Source organism: Hordeum vulgare, chromosome 3H (assembly GCF_904849725.1).
Source record: "Hordeum vulgare subsp. vulgare chromosome 3H, MorexV3_pseudomolecules_assembly, whole genome shotgun sequence".
Taxonomy (NCBI): Eukaryota; Viridiplantae; Streptophyta; class Magnoliopsida; order Poales; family Poaceae; genus Hordeum; species Hordeum vulgare.
Window position 1 is genome coordinate 587,483,051 of NC_058520.1, and position 19,921 is coordinate 587,502,971.

The 19,921-nt window shown below is 46.0% G+C and overlaps 2 protein-coding genes across 2 annotated transcripts; both read left to right on the top strand.

Moving 5' to 3' along the window:
• Positions 1–1,621: 1,621 nt before the first annotated feature.
• Positions 1,622–3,928, top strand: LOC123440836. Its single transcript, XM_045117384.1, has 2 exons — positions 1,622–1,851; positions 3,189–3,928. The coding sequence occupies exons 1-2, from the start codon at positions 1,703–1,705 to the stop codon at positions 3,661–3,663; spliced, it is 624 nt and encodes a 207-aa protein (XP_044973319.1). The 5' UTR covers positions 1,622–1,702; the 3' UTR covers positions 3,664–3,928.
• Positions 3,929–7,589: 3,661 nt separating this feature from the next.
• LOC123445393 lies at positions 7,590–10,313 on the top strand. The gene is made up of 4 exons (XM_045122370.1): positions 7,590–7,784; positions 8,710–8,910; positions 9,073–9,396; positions 9,612–10,313. Exons 1-4 carry the CDS (start codon positions 7,696–7,698, stop codon positions 10,027–10,029), a joined length of 1,032 nt encoding a protein of 343 aa, XP_044978305.1. The 5' UTR covers positions 7,590–7,695; the 3' UTR covers positions 10,030–10,313.
• Positions 10,314–19,921: the final 9,608 nt, after the last annotated feature.

Consider the following 19,921-nt stretch of genomic DNA (forward strand, 5'->3'; position numbering starts at 1 on the left):
GAGTCGTCACCATGATCGACTGCTGCTGTGCATGCATGTCGAATCGATCTCGTTCAATCCTTCGAAAGCCCCGATCGCTTCCAAACAATTATAGACGATGCTTCAAGCTGTCCTGTTGTTACAATCCAATCCGCTCCGAACTCAATTCAAACAGTTGCCTCTGATCTCACAACAATGCACTGATCTACGCCGTCGACAATTCCTCTAGATCAACTTCTACGGTCTCTTTGAACCTTGCTCTGATACCATTTGTTAGAATTATCTAGGCTTTCCATCAATCTGTTGAGGACTAAGCAATCATACGAGCATGACACCGAGATTTGTTAACGAGGTTCACTGATATGGCTACATTCCCGGGACATGACTGCATGCACTCCTCTCGGTGACACCAACACAATACCGCACCTTGGCCATCCGGGCGCCAGCACACGCCGCCCGTTCCCCCGTGTACCTGTGCTATTATGTTGGCATAGGTTACATCTTGTGTTTACCCTCTCATTATACAAGAGGCCTAGGGGTGTCCTAATAGGACACGACTCTTACCTTGTCTACACATCGTACGACTCCAAGTCCAACTGTAACCTACCTTGTACAATAATATTCGACGCAACTCTAAGAGTGTAGGAGATTGGCTTTGATTACCATGTGCGATTGTGGGAACGTCTTACCTCGATGAGAGGCGACGGGTTCGTGTTATATAGCAGGGGCGCACTTCCCTGTACAATGCATACAATGTTGTTGGAGAGATTACATGAGAATACTTGAAGAGAAAGATAAATGAGGTAGTTACAAGATAAGAAGATAAACCACATAACAACCTATTTCTACATGATTCTTCTCGGTTGGCTTGTACATGAAGATATGACGCGGCCGACACCTGCTAATCACCGTGACAAGCACCTCCTTAGAGAGGTTGTTGAGCAAGCAGCCCAGTACCTGCTGATCCTCCCGCACCAAGAGAGGGTGGAGATGGTTGGCCTCAGAGGTTTCCTTGTCGTCCTTGTCCTTAGTGACAAGGCGACCGACCGGCTCCTGCGAAGATCTGTCGACGTAACTGTAGATGTCGGCATCCCTGAGTTGCGGCATGATCTATGTCCTCCATAGCACGTAGTTCATGCGAGAGAGTTTCTTCGTGACCTGGCCATTGAGGCTTGGTCAAAAGGTGTCGGAGGAAGTCATAGCTAGGCACTAGATGGGATAGGAGAGCTAGATGTTGTGGAGGAAATTGGCTCTGATTATCATATGCGGCTGCGGGAACGTCTTACCTCGATGAGAGGCGACGGGTTCGTGTTATATAGCAGGGACGCATTTCCCTATACAACACATACAATGTTGTTGGAGAGATTACGGGAGAATACGTAAGATAAATGAGGTAGTTACAAGATAAGAAGATAAACCACCTAACAACCTATCTCTACATGATTCTTCTCGGTTGGCTTGTACATGAAGATATGGTGCGGCCGGTAGAGTATTCGTTTAACAGTCGGAAGGTAAAAACTGTTAGTGTTGGAGATGCGGTTATCCTAGAATGGTGTGGAGGTTCTCATTCGGAAATAGAGCGGAATAGAGGGGCCAAGGTGTGAAAAGTAATCTAAGCAAACGATAGGGTTATGATCGTCAATTCCGATCGCTGGCCATACGCACCACTTTGCGTGTTCTTCTCCCGCTGGCTGGGTCAACTCCGAGTGCTTCTTCCCCAAAGATGGAGGGCCTGGGTTCCAATACGCTACCTGATTCGATCGGTAACAAGAATGAGCGGAATCGGTGCTGTATCTTCCTCGGTTCTATCTTTCTCGGCTGGGCCAAGCCGACTGCTCGTCGCCGCACGGACGACTACGGGGATCCCTTCATGTATGCAATTCTCTCTCTCACCTTTTCCTGAATGAAAGATTCTTCATGCCGCCTATCAGAGACCCCTTCACGATGCTCCAGTCATACGCAAAAACAGGGCCTTTAATTAGTCGTTTAGTTTGCTGGTTACTTTTCGTCCTTAACCGAGATTCGCAACTTTTTGCGGAATTACTTAATTTTTTAAATGAAAAGTTTCGGCTTTATTTGCTAAGATTTGTAGTATTTTGTGTTTATTTAAATTTCGAAACATTAGAGCATGCAGGGACCGCATTCCTCAACCAGCACCTGAACCAATATGCAATATGTAGAGAGGCCTTTCCACTCTGCGCTACAACATAGTTTATGGATTGCATCAGGGTTGTTCATCAAATCTGATCGATCTTTTCATATGAGATTATCATATTCTGTACCCTATATATGTCTCAAGAATGAATATATTTTCCTGTGCACAATCAATCGACTACGCAATTCTACAGTCTTCAACATGTCATGTCATGAGACTCTGTTCATATCTCTCTACTATTCGTGCCTTTTAGAAGTCATGTTAATTTAAGGGGTTTGGCATGATAGTTCCTATTTAGTTTGCGGGACTTGTATGCTTTCCATGTCTATACAGTCTACACTATCGAGCATTACTGTACCGATCCCTGCTGTGTATAAACTGATCACTGTCTAGCTTGTACTAATCTTTCGATGCTCCTGAAAGTTGGAAAATAAGTTGATGGTTAAGTGGCCTTGTCCTAGACACGAGAGGACAGTGCATTTTGGTTTTGTTAATTAGAAACGTCAGGTGGAGAGTAGATAGGCTACACAGCGCTTAGGGTACGGTGTAGGTGGTATTACTATTACCCCTTGGTCAGCAACGTATTCCCATTTGGAAGCACGAACACATTTGACATAATAGTTAACAGGGGAACTTATTCGAGATAATTAACTCGTTTTCGGTTTTCCTATCGTGGTTTAGAGTCCATTTCTATCTACTGTTTGTTTTAGAGGGCTGGTTGTAGGAGTATTTTGCAATTTGTGGCCTTATGTTTTTATCTGAACAAGTTGATTTTGTTGCCATATGCATGTACCGGTGTGAGTTGATTATGAACCGATATCGATAAATTTCAGTAGGGCATGATAACATTTCAGATATGTTTTATTTATCGATCTCTGAAGCGCGCACGTTGGCGTTTGAGTTGGTCGGCAGTTAGTGTTGTCTTAACACAATCTTTTTGGCCTGCCCAGTTTGGTTGCGCTCAGCTCACTCTTTTGCATTGTGTTAATTAAAGTAGCCTAGGTTTCAGGACATGGACATGTGCGACGCTAACAGCTTGGTGCATGTAAAACAGGAAAATGTTTGCCCATGCTGCCATAGATGATGGTAGCCGTTTGGTGGAGGAGATGAAGATCCTCATGACGGATGAAGGTGGAGGCAGAAGCAGGATGGTTTACACCAAGGGATTCATCCTCGACTCGGCGGCATCGGCGCATGCCACGAGCAACCTGGCGCTCCTGTCCGAGTACGACTACGAGACGCTTGTCGACAGCGGGCGTGTTCTCTGCGGTGCCACCGGGCACCTTCTGCCGATATGCGGGTCCGGATCCGTGCGCACCGACAGATTCACCCTCCCCGACGTGCTCTTTGTCCCGGGGCTGGAGAAGAATGTGGTGTCCGTCTCCAAGCTCGTCGAGCTGGACTACGGGGTGGACCTGGGCAAGGCCGGATGCTTCGTCAGGGACACTCGCACCGGCAACCTCGTCGGTGAAGGCAGGCTCGTCCCGGGGGGGCTCTACGAGCTGGACCTCCTAAAGGTCCCCCTTTGACAGGGCAGCAATATATAGCTAGCCGGCGCCGGCCTCTGATGCCGTCGTGTTCGCTGTCGCAAACTGGGTCTGGGTGAATAAAGTCTCTATCCGCTCGAATTTGTGTTGCTGCGCTAGCTGTACCGAGAGAACTGACATGTCGATCGACTTGGGTGCGCTTTTCGAATTTGTTGGGCTGCTTAATCATTTCCTGACTACTATTATTTTCCCCTAAACTCATGCACTTCCTCCTTCCAATAAGACGGTCGCAAGTTGTTGGTTGTGTTGGCTTTCTTTGTTTCTTTTTCTGTTATACTAGTATATGCTTGTGTTTTTTGGGTTTATGCTTCTTCTTTTTTTTTTTGCGGGAAAAAAATTATATTGCATAACTAATCAGGGGTACAGTCTGCCATTACAATACTGGAGATGCTATCTGAACAAGATCCCAGCCAACACGCAGTGCGTTCCTGGGAGCGACCAAAAGCAGCAGGTTCATTGCCAGCCTAAATCGGCAGCTCCAGCACATGCGTTAAAATCATGCGCGTTAAAAACCACTCCACGCACGGAATAAAACGGCAAGGCGCGCTGCATTTTTTGGGCATCCTCTACCGCGCGCGCAAAGCGAGCCAACCACGGCTAAACTCTTCACCCGCGCCCACTTTCGCCTCGCCCCACGCCGCCGTCGGAGACCCCAGCCATGGACACGCGCTCCGACATCCCCTAACCCCTCCATACACGCGCGACCTCTCCTCCCACGCCGCCACCGCTGCAAACCCTAGTGTGGGCTTGAGCTCCGCCGCCGCAGCCGCACGCCACCAAGCTCCGCCTTCAAACCAAACAGGATGTCCGTCGACGTCGTTGCCGCAAACCCTAGCACGGGCTTGAGCTCCGCCGCCGCTGCCGCGTGCCACGAGGCTCTGCCTCCAAACGAACAGCTGTGCGCCACGGAGCTCCGCCTCCAAACGAACCGCTGCGGCCACCGCGACCCCTACCGCAGCGGTGACGGGGACGTCGCCAAAGAAGATGAGGAAAGCGGTGATAAAGAAGAAGGTAGGTGTGAGGCCGGCCGCACCTCCGCCACCCGAAGCGTCGGAAACCTCACAATTTGTCACCGGCGGCCAATGCACACATAATGCTCCATGAAATGCTCACAAGGTATAATTTTTGTTTTGTTTGTTGTTGTTGACAAATGTGCACATATGTTGTTTGATTTAGTTTTACTTTGTCATATTACTCTGTAGTTTCAATGATGATGCATATATGTCGACTGTGGGTGTTGACTCCAAAAATATGTTTCAAACCAATGAAGTTGATGAAGATGAATATGAAGTGGATGGTGATGGTGAGGATTTGATCGGTGCACCGAAAGAAAAGGCTTCCAACTACATCGTCCACGAAGCCTAATTGTTTTGCAACACATACAGGATGAGGAATGATAGTTCATGTTTGATTTTTTTTTTGTCTGAATTTGTTTGTCATGAACTTGCTTGTGCTCATCTTATTTGTGCAAAACTTTACATATTTTAGATGTTTGATCATGTTGTATGTGGGTCGCTTGGACGCGGTGCTCGAATTTTTACAGCGCTTGCTAAAGCGGCGCCAGCGTGCTAAAAATTTATAGCGTTTAGTGAAGCAACTGCCTACTCGCGCGCAAAAATCACTGTTATCCGTGCTGTAAAAAGTTTTTAGTGCGCCGTGTCAGCGTCTGTTGGAGATGCTCTTAGGGCGACTGGTATGGCAAGTTGCTGCAGCCGTGATGCCAACTTGTCGTTGCTCCCGCGTGCCGGCAAAAAATATGCATGGACAGAGGCAGGGAGAGGTGGGAGTTAACAGACAGGGGGGAGGGGGAGGGCTTGCCGGCCAGGTGCAGAGGTGGAGTTATATATTTGTTTTATTTAGAAAAGTTCAAGTGGGTGAAAAATAACACGAAAATTGCACTTTTAACTAGACTATCTCTTTTGACGGCACCCTTTTAGCTACACTATAGTTATACTACTTTTCGAAATTGAGTGAAACTTCGAGGAATAAATAACAAGTCGCCTGAGATTTAAATGGATTATAGTTCACGTGCCCACTCCATATCCGGCGGGTACGTAGTTTCTTGGCTGGTGCCAAGGACATGGAACAAAGGCCAAGTCTCGATAGGTGGCTTTGATGGAATTCTCAAAGAGAGGTATATAATATGTAAAAGATCAAATCAACACGCTAGAGCGTCATAAACAAACGAGATGGGCAGCACGACTGTGACGACGATGAAAAGGACCGTGACAGGCATGCAGGTGGCCTCAGAGGTCATGCCTACGAGGTCACCGGGGAGAGCGTCTAGTGCTACCGAGGCTCAAGTGCTACTGTGATACGGACTCTTGGACCTTCGGATTCTCAGATCGGAAGGTATCCGGAAGTTGATGGATCTGGTGGACCCTATGCCTAAATTTTGCAAATGTTGCAAGTTATTGGGAGTTGTCCGATCTAAGAATCCGACGACCCAAGAGTTCGTATCACAGGAGCACCTAAACCTCGGTAGCACTAGATATTTTCCCCAGGTCACCTTGGGGTATCATGCGTAGCAATTTTTTTTATTTTTTGTTCAATTTATTAGTTAAATTTGTTAATTAGCTTCTGATTTACATGTAATATATGGATCCCTACTTACACTAGCCACCATTGCTGTCTGCACAAGACGATACGGCGAATCAAGGACTGTGATTTGATTCAAACTTCTTTGTATGACATGTCCCGCTTTCATGAATTTGGTACATTTGATTTGTTAGCCGACATTTGGTGATTAGGGCTGGATGAGCGCTCTCCTGTCTATGGGTGCTTGGTGTGTCCATGTTAATGCACGGTGTTGAAGATGGATTTACTTCCTCAAACTTTTGAGGTATCTCCTTCAAACAGGCTTCCACATCGATTTATATGCAAAGCAACACAGTCGAACCGATACAAGTTGATGGAAAACCATCTTATAGACGGGTGGATTGGGACCATGCGCAATGTGATCATAGGACATGCTCACTACCCCCTCAATTACGATGCCGCAGCTCCCTCCGAACCAAGGCGTGGAGGCGTGCGTTGCACATGCCGCAGCTCCCTCCGAGCCAAGGCGAAAGCGTTGTGCCCATCATGTTGCCCTAGTAAAGGAGGAGAAGGTGCTCGCCACACATGATGTCGTCCGAGCCAGGGGGATGAAACGCTCCACCCATGAATCTTTCGACCGGGCCACCTACCATGAGTGGACCGCCGCATGTCACCAAGGTGCCATTAGCGCCGTTGCCGCACTAACCGACTCCGATTTATGTGAGGACGCCTTTTCCAAGGCTTCATTCATGGTGATAATCGAAAAAAATATTTAGAAGAAAATTAATCCCTTCGTTAAGAAATATAAGAGTGGTAAGTGCGAGAGAAGACGGATGGGCTCGGATGGCGGTGCGAAGAGGGGTAAGGCGGATGTGCTAAGGCTGGGGGGCGCCGGCCGGCTTAAATAGCCGGCCCTGACCTCGGGCGGGGAGCCAAGCAGCGCCACTCGACGTTCACACCGCGCCGACGGTCGAGGCGCCCGTTGGACTGTCGGGTTTTCCGGCGAGACCGTGTGGGTCCACGATGTCAGTCCGACGTGACGGACATCTCCGGGCACCCCCGGACTCCCCCATATCCGCTCCATATTTTGGTCGAAAATGAGGGGTGCTGGTCAGCTCGGACGTTTAAGACCGGTTTGAGAGGCTCATCTGGATCACATTTCCGTGACTGGATGGTCTGTCCGGGCATTTGAGACGGGTGCGAGGGGTCCGGCTGTAGATGCTCTAAATTGGGATAGGTGGTTTTGATGGAAATCTCAAAGAGAAAGGTCTAATATGTAAATAATGAAACGAACGCCCTATAGCCTCATAATTAAACAAAGGAGATGGGCAATACGGTAAAGCGTCCCGTTGGCGGAGTCAAGTCAACGGAGCTACATTAATTCAATTGTCTTCCTTGTGCTCACCTAATCCCCTTTTGCCGGCCCCGTCCCCTCGCACACAAGGAAGCATAGAAGGAGAAGCAGCTGCTGCTGTAATGGAACAAAATCCATGGAAGTTTCACAGCATCGTACGCTATGTGTTGCTTTGTGTGGCGAGCATTCATGAGGCGATGCGGTCTATGTGGTATGTTCTCCTTGATCCCTTGGTCTCTATTATTGTGGTACGCCACAAATTCCTTTCCATCTCATGCATGGTCATTCGCTCGATCGTGTGCATAGACCGTTCGTTCGTATTATTTCTATCCCTCTCTCTGTGTGATAATAGGCCGTTTGCTCGTATCCCTCTCTCTGTGTGATAATAGGCCGTTTGCTCGTATCCCTCTTCCATCTCTGCCGCGTAGAAAGCAAGAAACCATGGCGAAAAATTAAGGGACGGAGGGTAAGAAAGAAAGACTAAGGTGAGATTATCGATGCTCATCGCGCCCTTGCGTGGATCCAGCCTCGCCGCTGATCATGGTCGCCTTTTTCCTTCTTCTTCTTTTGTTTGCGGGGGGCCGCTGATGACAGTCCCTGCACGGACACCACCATGGCACCCTGGCTGGAGCTCGACCCACCGCAAGCTAGGCCAAAATCCCCCTTAGGCCCACGCGACAAGCCTCAGGCGGGAAAATCGAGAAGCCGGCTGCGCCATCAACGGCGGCGCGCGGTGGCCGGAGGAAGCCTCCGCCTCATGGGGATGGTGGTCTCGTCGGGAAATAATTGAGGATGGACGGAGAGAAAACGTGGGGCCCAGCAATGAACGCTTTGGTTGGATGCCGTGCAGCTTCATTCGGTAGCTTGACCTCGTAGTGCATCCATGGACGCACCAATACCACTCCTCTCTTTCATCTTTTTTTGTGCGGGGTTGTCCTATTTTTCACCTGGCATTTCTTTTCTTCTTCTTCTCGTTCCACTTTGTTTTTTGAATTCGTATTGAATTATACTTGGTTGCTATACTTTTTTTTTAATAAAATGGCTGTGTGCGTCATTTGATGCAGAGGCCCGAATAATTCTCCTTTTCAAAAAGTAAATGACAAATGTACTAATAAACATTTGTGCCGTTCGTACAGGTCTCGCAGAGACGCCATCCACTCCGACAAGCCCATATATCATCTCCCCACTGTGATGCTTGTTCGAGCTGATGGGTCAATCAATAACAACACTCGTATAAAGGATTCTTTTGAAGTTCGATTCCCCATGACAACCGCAACAAAGGGAGACTTTGATAACAAGATCGGCTCCCATACGATGCATGAACGGGAGATTTTCAGGTAGTATCAGATTCCTCCTGCGCCCTCTCTCTTAATCTTATCTACGCCCGGCCCGCTAGCTAGCTACAGCTAGAATAACTTCTTTGAATCTTCTTTACTGTCCATTTTTACATATATACTACTGACCATATAATTATAATCTGAAATGTTATTTGCTACCAGTGCACGTCACCAACTCTTCTACGTGATGTTTTTTGCTGGCCATCTGATTGATCAAACACTTGCCTGCCTAAAATCTACGCTGCAAACAAGCATCCTGAAAAGGAAACGGAGGTCGCGCTCCGTATCACGCACGGATAGAATCGCTCGAGAAACTCCAGCGGGAAGTACTGGCGGTCTGTATCACGATGGAATGGGTGACGTTGACACCCTTCCAGCGGCATCTCTACACGTACAGAACAAACTGAACATAGTTTCTCGCAAGAATGGTTTTGAATACTATACAGGAGGCTTGGAGGATGTAGATGTAATTCGGGAACATCAAAGGTACGCGCATTCTCTCTCCCTTCTATTGTGTCCGATCAAGAGTTTGTACATGATTCACAAAATCAGTTGGCTAGAGAGATAGGTATTTTGATAGTCAGTGTCCCGGCCGGTAAAATAATACTGGTAGTACTGACCGACCGACCGACTGACTGCTATCATGTTTTCATTCGTCGTGTAACTAATCGCATATGCATACCTCCTGTCACGGATCACAGCATCATAGAGGAAGCGGAGAGGAAAACTGCAACAACCTGGGTGGTCGCCACCGCAGCTACACAGCACGCGACGGGGAACCGTGACCTCCTATCCGGTTTAACGCCCGATCAACCGGGCCGCTTCGTTCTCTCGGCCGACGGAGCGGCGCCCATGCAGGTCGTCGCCCACGGCTGTGTCATCACAAACACGGTGGTTCTCCCCAACGTGCTGTACGTCCCAGGGCTCACGGCTAACCTCGTCTCTGCCAGTCAGCTTGTCGAGCTCAACTACACCCTCGAGTTTAGCCGTGGTGCGTGTCATATCAGGAGTGCCGCCGATGGCACCATCGTCGGCAAAGCCAGTGTTGTTGGAGAAAGTGGTTTGTTCGAGTTGGACTTCCTGAAAGTCCTGCCTTCAATAAACATGCGCGTTCTTTGAAACATAAAAGCGAGGAGATCTAATTATTCCTCTTACCTATGCATGTTTGAGTATAGAAACTCATGGTGGCATGTAATTTGAATAAGTGCATGGGCCTGCAGCTGATTAGTATGGCCAAATGCAGCTTCGTATTGGGCGTGTATGCCCTAACAAACTAAGAAACCATGCTTGGTCAATTTGATATACATGTATCCCCTCGAAAAAATATTAATAGTCCATGTATGTAGTATATGTTGGAAATATGCCCGAAAGGCAATAATAAATAGTTATTATTATTGTTTCAAGATAATCGTTTATTATCCATGTTATAATTGTATTGAATGGAAACATAAATGCATATGTGGATATATAGACAAAACTATGTCCCTCGTGAGCCTCTAGTTGACCAGCCTGTAGATCAAGGATGGTTAATGTTTCCTAACCATAGACAAGTGTTGTCACTTGATGACGGGATCACATCATTGGGAGAATGATGTGATGGACGAGATCCAAACTATAAACGTAGCATGTGATCGTGTCATTTTGTTGCTATTGTTTTCTGCATGTCAAGTATTCATTTCTATGACCATAAGATCATGTAACTCACTGACACCGGAGGAATGCCTTGTGTGTATCAAACATCGCAACGTTACTGGGTGACTATAAAGGAACTCTACAGGCATCTCCGAAGGTGCCCGTTGAGTTAGCATGGATCAAGACTGGGATTTGTCACTCCGTGTGACGGAGAGATATCTCGGGGCCTACTCGGTAATACAACATCACATACAAGCCTTGCAAGCAATGTGACTAAAGTGTTAGTCACGGGATCTTGTATTACGGAACGAGTAAAGAGACTTGCCGGTAACGAGATTGAAATAGGTACGGAGGTACCGACGATCGAATCTCGGGCAAGTAACATATCGAAGGACAAAGGGAATGATATACGAGATTGTTTGAATCCTTGACATAGAGGTTCAACCGATAAGATCTTCGTAGAATATGTAGGATCCAATATGGACATCCAGGTCCCGCTATTGGATATTGACCGGAGAGTGCCTCAGGTTATGCGTACATAGTTCTTGAACCCGCAGGGTCTGCACACTTAAGGTTCGGTGACGTTTATGTATAGTTGAGTTATATGTGCTGGTGACCAAAGTTTTTGTTCAAAGTTCCGGATGAGATCCCGGAAGTCACGAGGGTTTCCGAAATGGTCCGGAGAGGAAGATTGATATATAGGATTGTTGCATTTGGCTTCTGGAAAGATTTCGGGCATTTTCGGTAAAGTACCGGGAGTGACGAATGGGTTCCGGGGTTTTACCGGGAGGGGCCACCCACCCGGGAGAGAACCTAATTGGCCCATGGGTGGCACACGAGCCCTTAGTGGGCTGGTGAGGCCAGCCCAATAGGGCTATTTAGGCCAAGGAAAAAACAAAGGCAAAAAAAAGGAGGTGGGAAGGAAGGAAGGGACTCCTCCTTCCAAACCGAATTGGAGGAGGGTTCCTTCCTCCCTCTCGGCCGAAGCCCTCCTACTTGGAGTAGGAGGCAAGCCTCCACCCCTTGGTTCCTCCTATATATACTAGAGGTTTTTGTGACACAACTTTGCCACGTGCAACCCTAAACCTCTACTTCGTAGTTCTTCCTCTAGATCGGATTTCTGCGGTGCTTAGGCGCGAAGCCCTGCAGGAATAGATCACCACCACCACTGGCGCGCTGTCACGCTGCCGGAGTACTCAACTACTTCCCTGTCTCTCTTGCTGGATCAAGAAGGGGGAGATCGTCATCGAGCTGTGTGTGTGCTGAACGCGGAGGTGCCGTCCGTTCGGTACTAGATCGGGACGGATCGTGGGACTGCAGCGATTTAGATCGCGAAGACGTTCCACTACATCAACCACGTTTCTTAACGCTTCCTGCTTAGCGATCTACAAGGGTATGTAGATCTGATCTCCCTCTCGTAGATGATCATCACCATGATAGGTGTTCGTTTGCGTAGGAATTTTTTTTGTTTCCCATGCAACGTTCCCCAAGAGTATAGTATTCTAGTTTGTGTGCAATTGCAACTATAATATGTTGAAACCTGTATTGCAAATGACCCCCTCCTGATGGAGATAGCAGTGACATGTGTTGTCGGATGGCAACCTCAACACATTCATCTCCTCAGGAACCAGCTGACCAGGATGAAGCTTGGATGAAACTAAACATAGGTCCGAACAGGTCCGAACCGACTGACGGGGATATGTACCTTGGATAGGGTCATAGGCCTGACCTATATGTCCTATCTAAGGGCACCTCATTAAAGACTTGAAGATTACAAGGAGGGTTCTGACTGGATAGCCATGGTGTGTGAATCACTCGGTACAGAAATCACTCGGAGAATTTCCCCCTTCACTTGACAATTAACTTCCACTCAGAAGAACCAGAAGCCAGTCGACGCAGAAGACCAGAAGCCACCCCACGGAGGCCGACTGGTGACCATTCGGCAGGTCGTCATAAGTAACATTTATTACATACGTTATCAGTAAAGTACGCCTTTAAACTCCACTGATCGAGACCTTGGTTGTCTGGCCTTTATGGGGGTAGCACACTCTATATAAGCCATCCCTCCCCTCTGGCACAAGGGTTCGCACCCCCGTGTAACACACATATTTCAGTGGACATAAAGCTCCTGAGCACTGAGACATAGGGCTGTTACCTCCATGAGAGGGGTCTGAACTCATACATTGAGTGTACAAGCTTGTCGTAGCTAGGAATCTGCCCTCTCCCTTCATACCCTACACATCTACTGTCACGATCATTCGCACGACAGTTGGCGCCCACCATGGGGCAGGCGTCTAATCGACTTCCGGCAAGTTTGTAGTTTTTCGTCTTCGTCATGTCTTCCGTCGGCGGTATGTCTTCGGGCCACGAGATCCATTTCGGCGCCCTCATCTTCATTGCCAATGATTCAGCATGGCTTCAGGAGGCGCCTATGGACGTTGAGGCTCTCCCGATCCACGGGGCAACGCACTACAGTGCAAGCTCCTGCGGCGTACTTCTTCGTCAGTCGTCGACTCCAATTTTGACTGTTCTCCCCGTTGCACGCCGTCGCCAGCGATCCAGTCACTCACGGCTGCAGTGTTGGGTGAGTAATGCGGCGGCCCATCAAGCGTCGTCCCCACAGATTGCGACCATCGAGCCCACGGAGTCACCTCGTGGTTCGATCTACTCGGCGTCGTTTCCGTCTGACGCTCCTTCCGAGTGCGAGAGCTGCACTCCAGCGGCGGAAACATTCATGGCGGGTTTGCAGGGAAGCCCGCCTTGCTTCAGTCGCGGCGGGCGCAAGGGCGGGGAGCCGTCGGGTGATCATAGTCGCCAGCGCCCTCCAACTTCCAGTCAGCGTCAGCACCAGCTTTTTCCGAATGGACCTCCGAAGAATGTTGAGGTATTTCACACACCAGTCCTTAATGTAGCACAGCAGCTAGGATAGTAGATTCTCTTCAGCCATCAGATTTAGAGGCAGGTAGAGGTTTGCAACAAATTTGTACGTTGTTGCAGGCTGCGCAATAGCAAAATTGGACTGTCTCTCAGTCGTTGAACAGATTGCACAACAATTCACCGAGAGCAGATACAGTTCAACCAGTGTATAGTCCAGGGTCTCCACAGCGTCGTAGAGGTTGGGACTACCGTGATGATCGGTTCAGAGATCAGGGGCGGAACCAGTTTCCTCCTTGGTATCACCATGACAAACGTCATCGAGTGCATTCTCCTCCGCGGAGTGGATCATATGTGCTCGACACTACGGCGACAGCCACCCGGATGGTCACGAGTGTGAACCTGGATATGATGCGAGGAATTACCTCGCCCAGAAGAGGATTGACAGGGGTCGAGCCCACAGAGATGGTTATGACAGAGATCGTCCGAGTGGAAGTGGCACCGTCGTCTCTAGTCCCGAGTGCTTCAGCAGAGTGATTCGCTCCGCTAATATTCCCCCCAACTTCAGGTTGGCGGCAGGAATAAGCAAGTTCATCGAAGAATCAAAACCTGAAACATGGTCGGATGACTACTGAGTGGCAGTCCAGATTGGTGGAGGCAATGACAATGTGGCTATGAAGCATTTACCCTTGATGTTGGATGGTTAGGCCCGCGCATGGCTGAACCAGTTGGCTCCTCCTAGCACCTACTGCTAGGAGGATTTATCCCGAGTGTTCATCAAAACCTTCTAGGGCACGTGCAAACGCCCTTCTGGTCTGACTGAGTTACAACACTGCGTGCAGAAGCCGAGTGAAACTCTACGTGGCTACATCCAGCGGTGGGCCACTCTCCACCACACGGTGGAAAACATATCTGAGCATCAAGCAGTGTGCGCCTTCAAGGCAGGCGTCAGGTACAAAGAGTTGTATCTGAACTTCGGTCGGACAGGCAACATGTCGCTGAGTAAGATGGTGGAGATTGTCGCCCGTTACGCCAATGGTGAAGAAGAAGACCGCCTTCGCAGCGGTAAAGGAAAAGCATTCGACAACGATGCGGGAGGCGGAAATTCCAATCGGAAACAAAAACGCAAGGCTGAAGGTTCTGCTCAGGCAGAACCGGCTGCTCTGGCAGTGATGTCTACTACGCAACCTTCTCCTTGTAGACGTTGTTGGGCCTCCAAGTGCAGAGGTTTGTAGGACAGTAGCAATTTTCCCTCAAGTGGGTGACCTAAGGTTTATCAATCCGCGGGAGGCGTAGGATGAAGAGTCTCTTGTGTCCCCAACACACCCAATACAATGATAAGTTGTATAGGTGCACTAGTTCGGCGAAGAGATGGTGATACAAGTGCAATATGGATAATAGATATAAGTTTTTGTAATCTGAAAATATAAAAACAGCAAGGTAATTAATAATAAAAGTGAGCACGAACGGTATTGCAATGTGTGGAAACAAGGCCTAGGGTTCATACTTTCACTAGTGAAGTTCTCTCAACAATGATAACATAATTGGATCATATAACTAGCCCTCAACATGCAACAAAGAGTCACTCCAAAGTCACTAATAGCGGAGAACAAACGAAGAGATTATTGTCGGGTACGAAACCACCACAAAGTTATTCTTTCTGATCGATCTATTCAAGAGTCCGTAGTAAAATAACACGAAGCTATTCTTTCCGTTCAATCTATACTAGAGTTCGTACTAGAATAACACCTTAAGACACACATCAACCAAGACCCTAATTTCATCTAGTTACTCCATTGTCACCTCAAGTATCCGTGGGCATGATTATACTATATGCATCACACAATCTCAGAATCATCTATTCAACCAACACACGGAACTTCAAAGAGTGCCCCAAAGTTTCTACCGGAGAGTCAAAACGTGTGCCAACCCATATGCATAGGTTCCCGATGTCACGAAACCCGCAAGTTGATCACCAAAACATACATCAAGTACTCACATGAATATCCCATTGTCACCATAGATAGACACGTGCAAGACATACATCAAGTGTTCTTAAAGACTCAATCCGATAAGATAACTTCAAAGGGGAAAGTCAATTCATTACAAGAAGGGAGAGGGGGAAGAACATCATAGGATCCAACTATAGTAGCAAAGCCCGCGGTACATCGAGATCATGACATCTCAAGAACACGAGAGAGAGAGATCAAACACATAGCTACTGGTACATACCCTCAGCCCCGAGGGAGAACTACTCCCTCCTCGTCATGGAGATCGCCGGGATGATGAAGAAGGCCACCGGAGATGGATTCCCCCTCCAGCAGGGTGCCGGAACAGGCTCCCGATTGGTTTTTGGTGGCTACAGAGGCTTGCGGCGGCGGAACTCCCGATCTAGGTTTATTTCTAGAGGTTTCTGTATTTATAGGAGCGGATGGTGTCGAGAACAAGTTAGGGGGACCCACGAGGGAGTCATGAGCCCCCCAGGCGCGCCCAGGGGGGTGGGCGCGCCTCCCTAGCTCGTGGCTTCCTCGGGACTCCCCTCTGGTATCTTTTTCTTCTGGTATTTTTGATATTTTCCATAAAAAATCACGGCGAAAGTTTTATTCCGTTTGGACTCCGTTTGATATTCCTATCTGAAAAAGGTCAAAAACAAGGGGAAAACAGGAACTGGCACTGGGCTCTAGGTCAATAGGTTAGTCCCAAAAATAATATAAAATAGCATATTCATGCATATAAAACATCCAAAGTTGATAATATAATAGCATGGAACGATCAAAAATTATAGATACGTTCGAGACGTATCAAGCATCCCCAAGCTTAATTCCTGCTCGTCCTCGAGCAGGTAAATGATAAAAACAGAATTTTTGATGTGGAATGCTACCTAACATATATTGTAACATGAATATTCAGATCCATATGATTCAAAGCAAAAAAATTAATATTGACATAAGAACAATAATACTTCAAGCATACTAACAAAGCAATCATGTCTTCTCGAAATAACATGGCCAAAGAAAGTTATCCTTACAATATCATATAGTCTGGCTATGCTCCATCTTTCTCACACAACGTATTTAAATCATGAACAACCCCGGTCTTAGTCAAGCAATTGTTTTCACACTTTTACTTTCTCAAACCTTTTCAACTCTCACGCAATACATGAGGGTGAGCCTTGGACATAGCACTATAGGTGGAATAGAATATGATGGAGGTTGTGAGGCAAAAAGGGGGAGATGGTCACATCAACTAGGCGTATCAACGGGCTATGGAGATGCCCATCAATAGATATCAATGTGAGTGAGTAGGGATTGCCATGCAACGGATGCACTAGAGCTATAAGTGTATGAAAGCTCAAAAAGAAACTAAGTGGGTGTGCATCCAACTTGCTAGCTCACGAAGACCTAGGGCAGTTTTAGGAAGCCCGTCATTGAAATATACAAGACAAGTTTTATAATGAAATTCCCACTAGTATATGAAAGTTACAATATATGAGACTCTCTGTCATGAAGATCATTGTGCTACTTTGAAGCACAAGTGTGGTAAAGGATAGTAGCATTGTCCCTTCTCTCTTTTTCTCTTTTTTTGTTTGGGCTCTTTGGCCTCTTTTTTTTCTTTTTTTCTTTTTTCATTTTCATTTTTTTTGTGGGCTCTTTGGCCTCTTTTATTTTATTTTTATAGTCCGGAGTCTCATCCCAACTTGTAGGGAATCATAGCTTCCTTCCTTTCCTCACATGGGACAATGCTCTAATAATGATGATCATCACACTTTTATTTACTTACAACTCGATTCTTAGAACAAAAGATATGACTCTATATGAATGCCTTCGGCGGTGTACCGGGATGTGCAATGAATCATGAGTGACATGTATGAAAGATATGAATGGTGGCTTTGCCACAAATACGATGTCAACTACATGATCATGCAAACAATATAACAATGATGATGCGTGTCATAATAAACGGAACGGTAGAAGTTGCATGGCAATATATCTCGGAATGGTTATGGAAATGCCATGATGGGTAGGTATGGTGGCTGTTTTGAGGAAGGTATATGGTGGGTTTATGCACCGGCAAAAATTGCGCGGCACTAGAGAGGCTAGCAATGGTGGAAGGGTGAGAATGCGTATATACCATGGACTCACATTAGTCAGACAGAACTCACATACTTGTTGTGAAAGATTTATTAGTAATCAAAACAAAGTGCTAGACACATGCTCCTAGGGGAAGGGTTGGTAGGAGTTAACCATCGCGCGATCCCGACCGCCACACAAAGGGTGACTATCAATAAAAACATCATGCTCCGACTTCCTAGCATAGCGGTTCACCATACGTGCATGCTACGAGAATCACAAACTCTAACACAAGCATTTCTACCAATCCATAATTACTCACTAGCATGACTCTAATATCACCATCTTTATATCCCAAAACTATATGCAAAGAATCAAACTTCTCATAGTATTCGATGCACTCTATATGAAAGTTTTTATTATATCCCTCTTGGATGCCCATCATATTAGGACTAGATTCATAACCTAAGAAAATTACCATGTTGTTTAAGACTCTCAAAATAATATAAGTGAAGAATGAGAGTTCAACTATTTCTATAAAATAAAATCATCGCAATGCTCTACAAAGATATAAGTGAAGTACTAGAGCAAAAGCCAAACTACTCCAAAAGATATAAGTGAAGCTCAATGAGTAGTTGAATAATTATTTTGCTATGTGAAGACTCTCCCATCTAATAATTTCAGATCTTAAGTACCTTATTCAAACAAAATAAAATGACAATTCAAGGATAGCACGAATCATGTGAAGAAGCAAAAACTTAGGTTCAACTGATACTAACCGATAATTGTTTGAAGAACAAAGGTGGGATGCCATCCAGGGCATCCCCATGCTTAGGTGCTTGAGACTTCTTGAAATATGTATTGGGGATGACATGGGCATCCCCAAGATTGAGCTTTTGTGTCTCCTTAATTCCTCTCATATGATGGTCTCCAAAATCTTAAAAACTTCATCCACACAGAACTCAACAAAACCTCGTGAGATAGGTTAGTATAAATCAATGCAAAACTTTATCATACTCTACTGTAGTAAATCACTAAGATTATTATTTGAAATTGCATACTAAATGCCTCTGCATATTTAAAACTCCCATCATCGAATGGAATCATTAAACAAGCAAACATATGCGAACAATGCAAACATAACAACAATCTGCCTAAACAGAACAGTCTGTGAAGAATGCAGCAAGATCCATACGTAATTAACTCCAAAAAATATGAAACAATTCCATGCAGTATATATTTATAAGAGCATACTGTGTCCAAATTTCAAGTCATTCTGACATACAGAAAATTCTAGGGAATTTTTGCACTACAAGCAAACTTTCTGTTTTGGAACAACAACTCCTAAACTTGCAAATTAAGCATGGTAAATACTATCTTTGATATTTTTATTGAACTAAATGATGAAAAATATTAATCTAAATAACAGCAAGCAAGTTCTAATAAAAGAAAAGGACGCTCCAAGCAAAACACATATGATGTGGTGAATAAAAATATAGCCCCAAGTAAAGTTACCGATGGATTGAAGACGAAAGAGGGGATACCTTCGCGGAGCATCCCCAAGCTTAGGCTCTTTGGTGTACTCGAATATGGCTTTGGGGTGCCTTGGGAATCCCCAAGATTAGGCTCTTTCCACTCCTTGTTCCATAGTCCATCGAAACTCTACCCAAAACTTGAAAACTTCACAACACAAAACTTAACGGAACTTCGTGAGATGGGTTAGTATGATAACTTGCAAATCAATCACTTGGGTACTGTCAAAACAAGACTCATAATTATTTTCACAAAATGACTACCGTATCTTACTATTTCCACAATTTATATTACTCAATATAATCTATGGAAACACCAAAACAAGGAAACTATGCATTGAAAACAGAATCTGTCAAAAACAGAACAGTCTCTAATGATCTGAATGATAACCATACTTATGCACTTTCAAAAAGTCTGAAACAATTATGAAAATTAAGGCAATTTGTATACCAATAAGCAGCAAAAAGAATCAACCTAAAAACACTCTCTGGATAGAAATTAGAAATGATTTCGCAAGCGCAAAGTTTCTGTCTTTTTCAGCATGATCAAACAACTATCACCCAAACTAATCATAAAGGCTTTACTTGGCACTTTATTAAAACTAAGGCCATAAAACATGATTAATACAGTAGCTTAATCATCTGAACACACAAAAACAGTAAGGATACATATTGGGTTGTCTCCCAACAAGCACTTTTCTTTAATGCCTTTCAAGCTAGGCATGATGATTTCAATGATGCTCACATAAAAGATAAGGATTGAAACATAATGGAAGCATCATGGAGCATATGACTACCACATTTAAGTCTAACCCACTTCCTATTCATAGGGATTTTGTGATCAAACAATTTATTGGAGCAAGAATCAACTAGCATAGGAAGATAAAACAAGCATGACTTCAA

What these genes read in the sequence shown, in the direction of transcription:
- LOC123440836 (XM_045117384.1), top strand. Translation starts at nt 1,703, where the DNA reads ATGGAGGGCCTGGGTTCCAATACGCTACCTGATTCGATCGGTAACAAG. An exon ending in GACTACGGGGATCCCTTCAT is followed by an intron (nt 1,852 to 3,188) that starts GTATGCAATTCT and finishes CATGTAAAACAG; the next exon opens with GAAAATGTTTGCCCATGCTG.
- LOC123445393 (XM_045122370.1), top strand. Translation starts at nt 7,696, where the DNA reads ATGGAACAAAATCCATGGAAGTTTCACAGCATCGTACGCTATGTGTTG. An exon ending in GAGGCGATGCGGTCTATGTG is followed by an intron (nt 7,785 to 8,709) that starts GTATGTTCTCCT and finishes CCGTTCGTACAG; the next exon opens with GTCTCGCAGAGACGCCATCC. An exon ending in GTAATTCGGGAACATCAAAG is followed by an intron (nt 9,397 to 9,611) that starts GTACGCGCATTC and finishes CACGGATCACAG; the next exon opens with CATCATAGAGGAAGCGGAGA.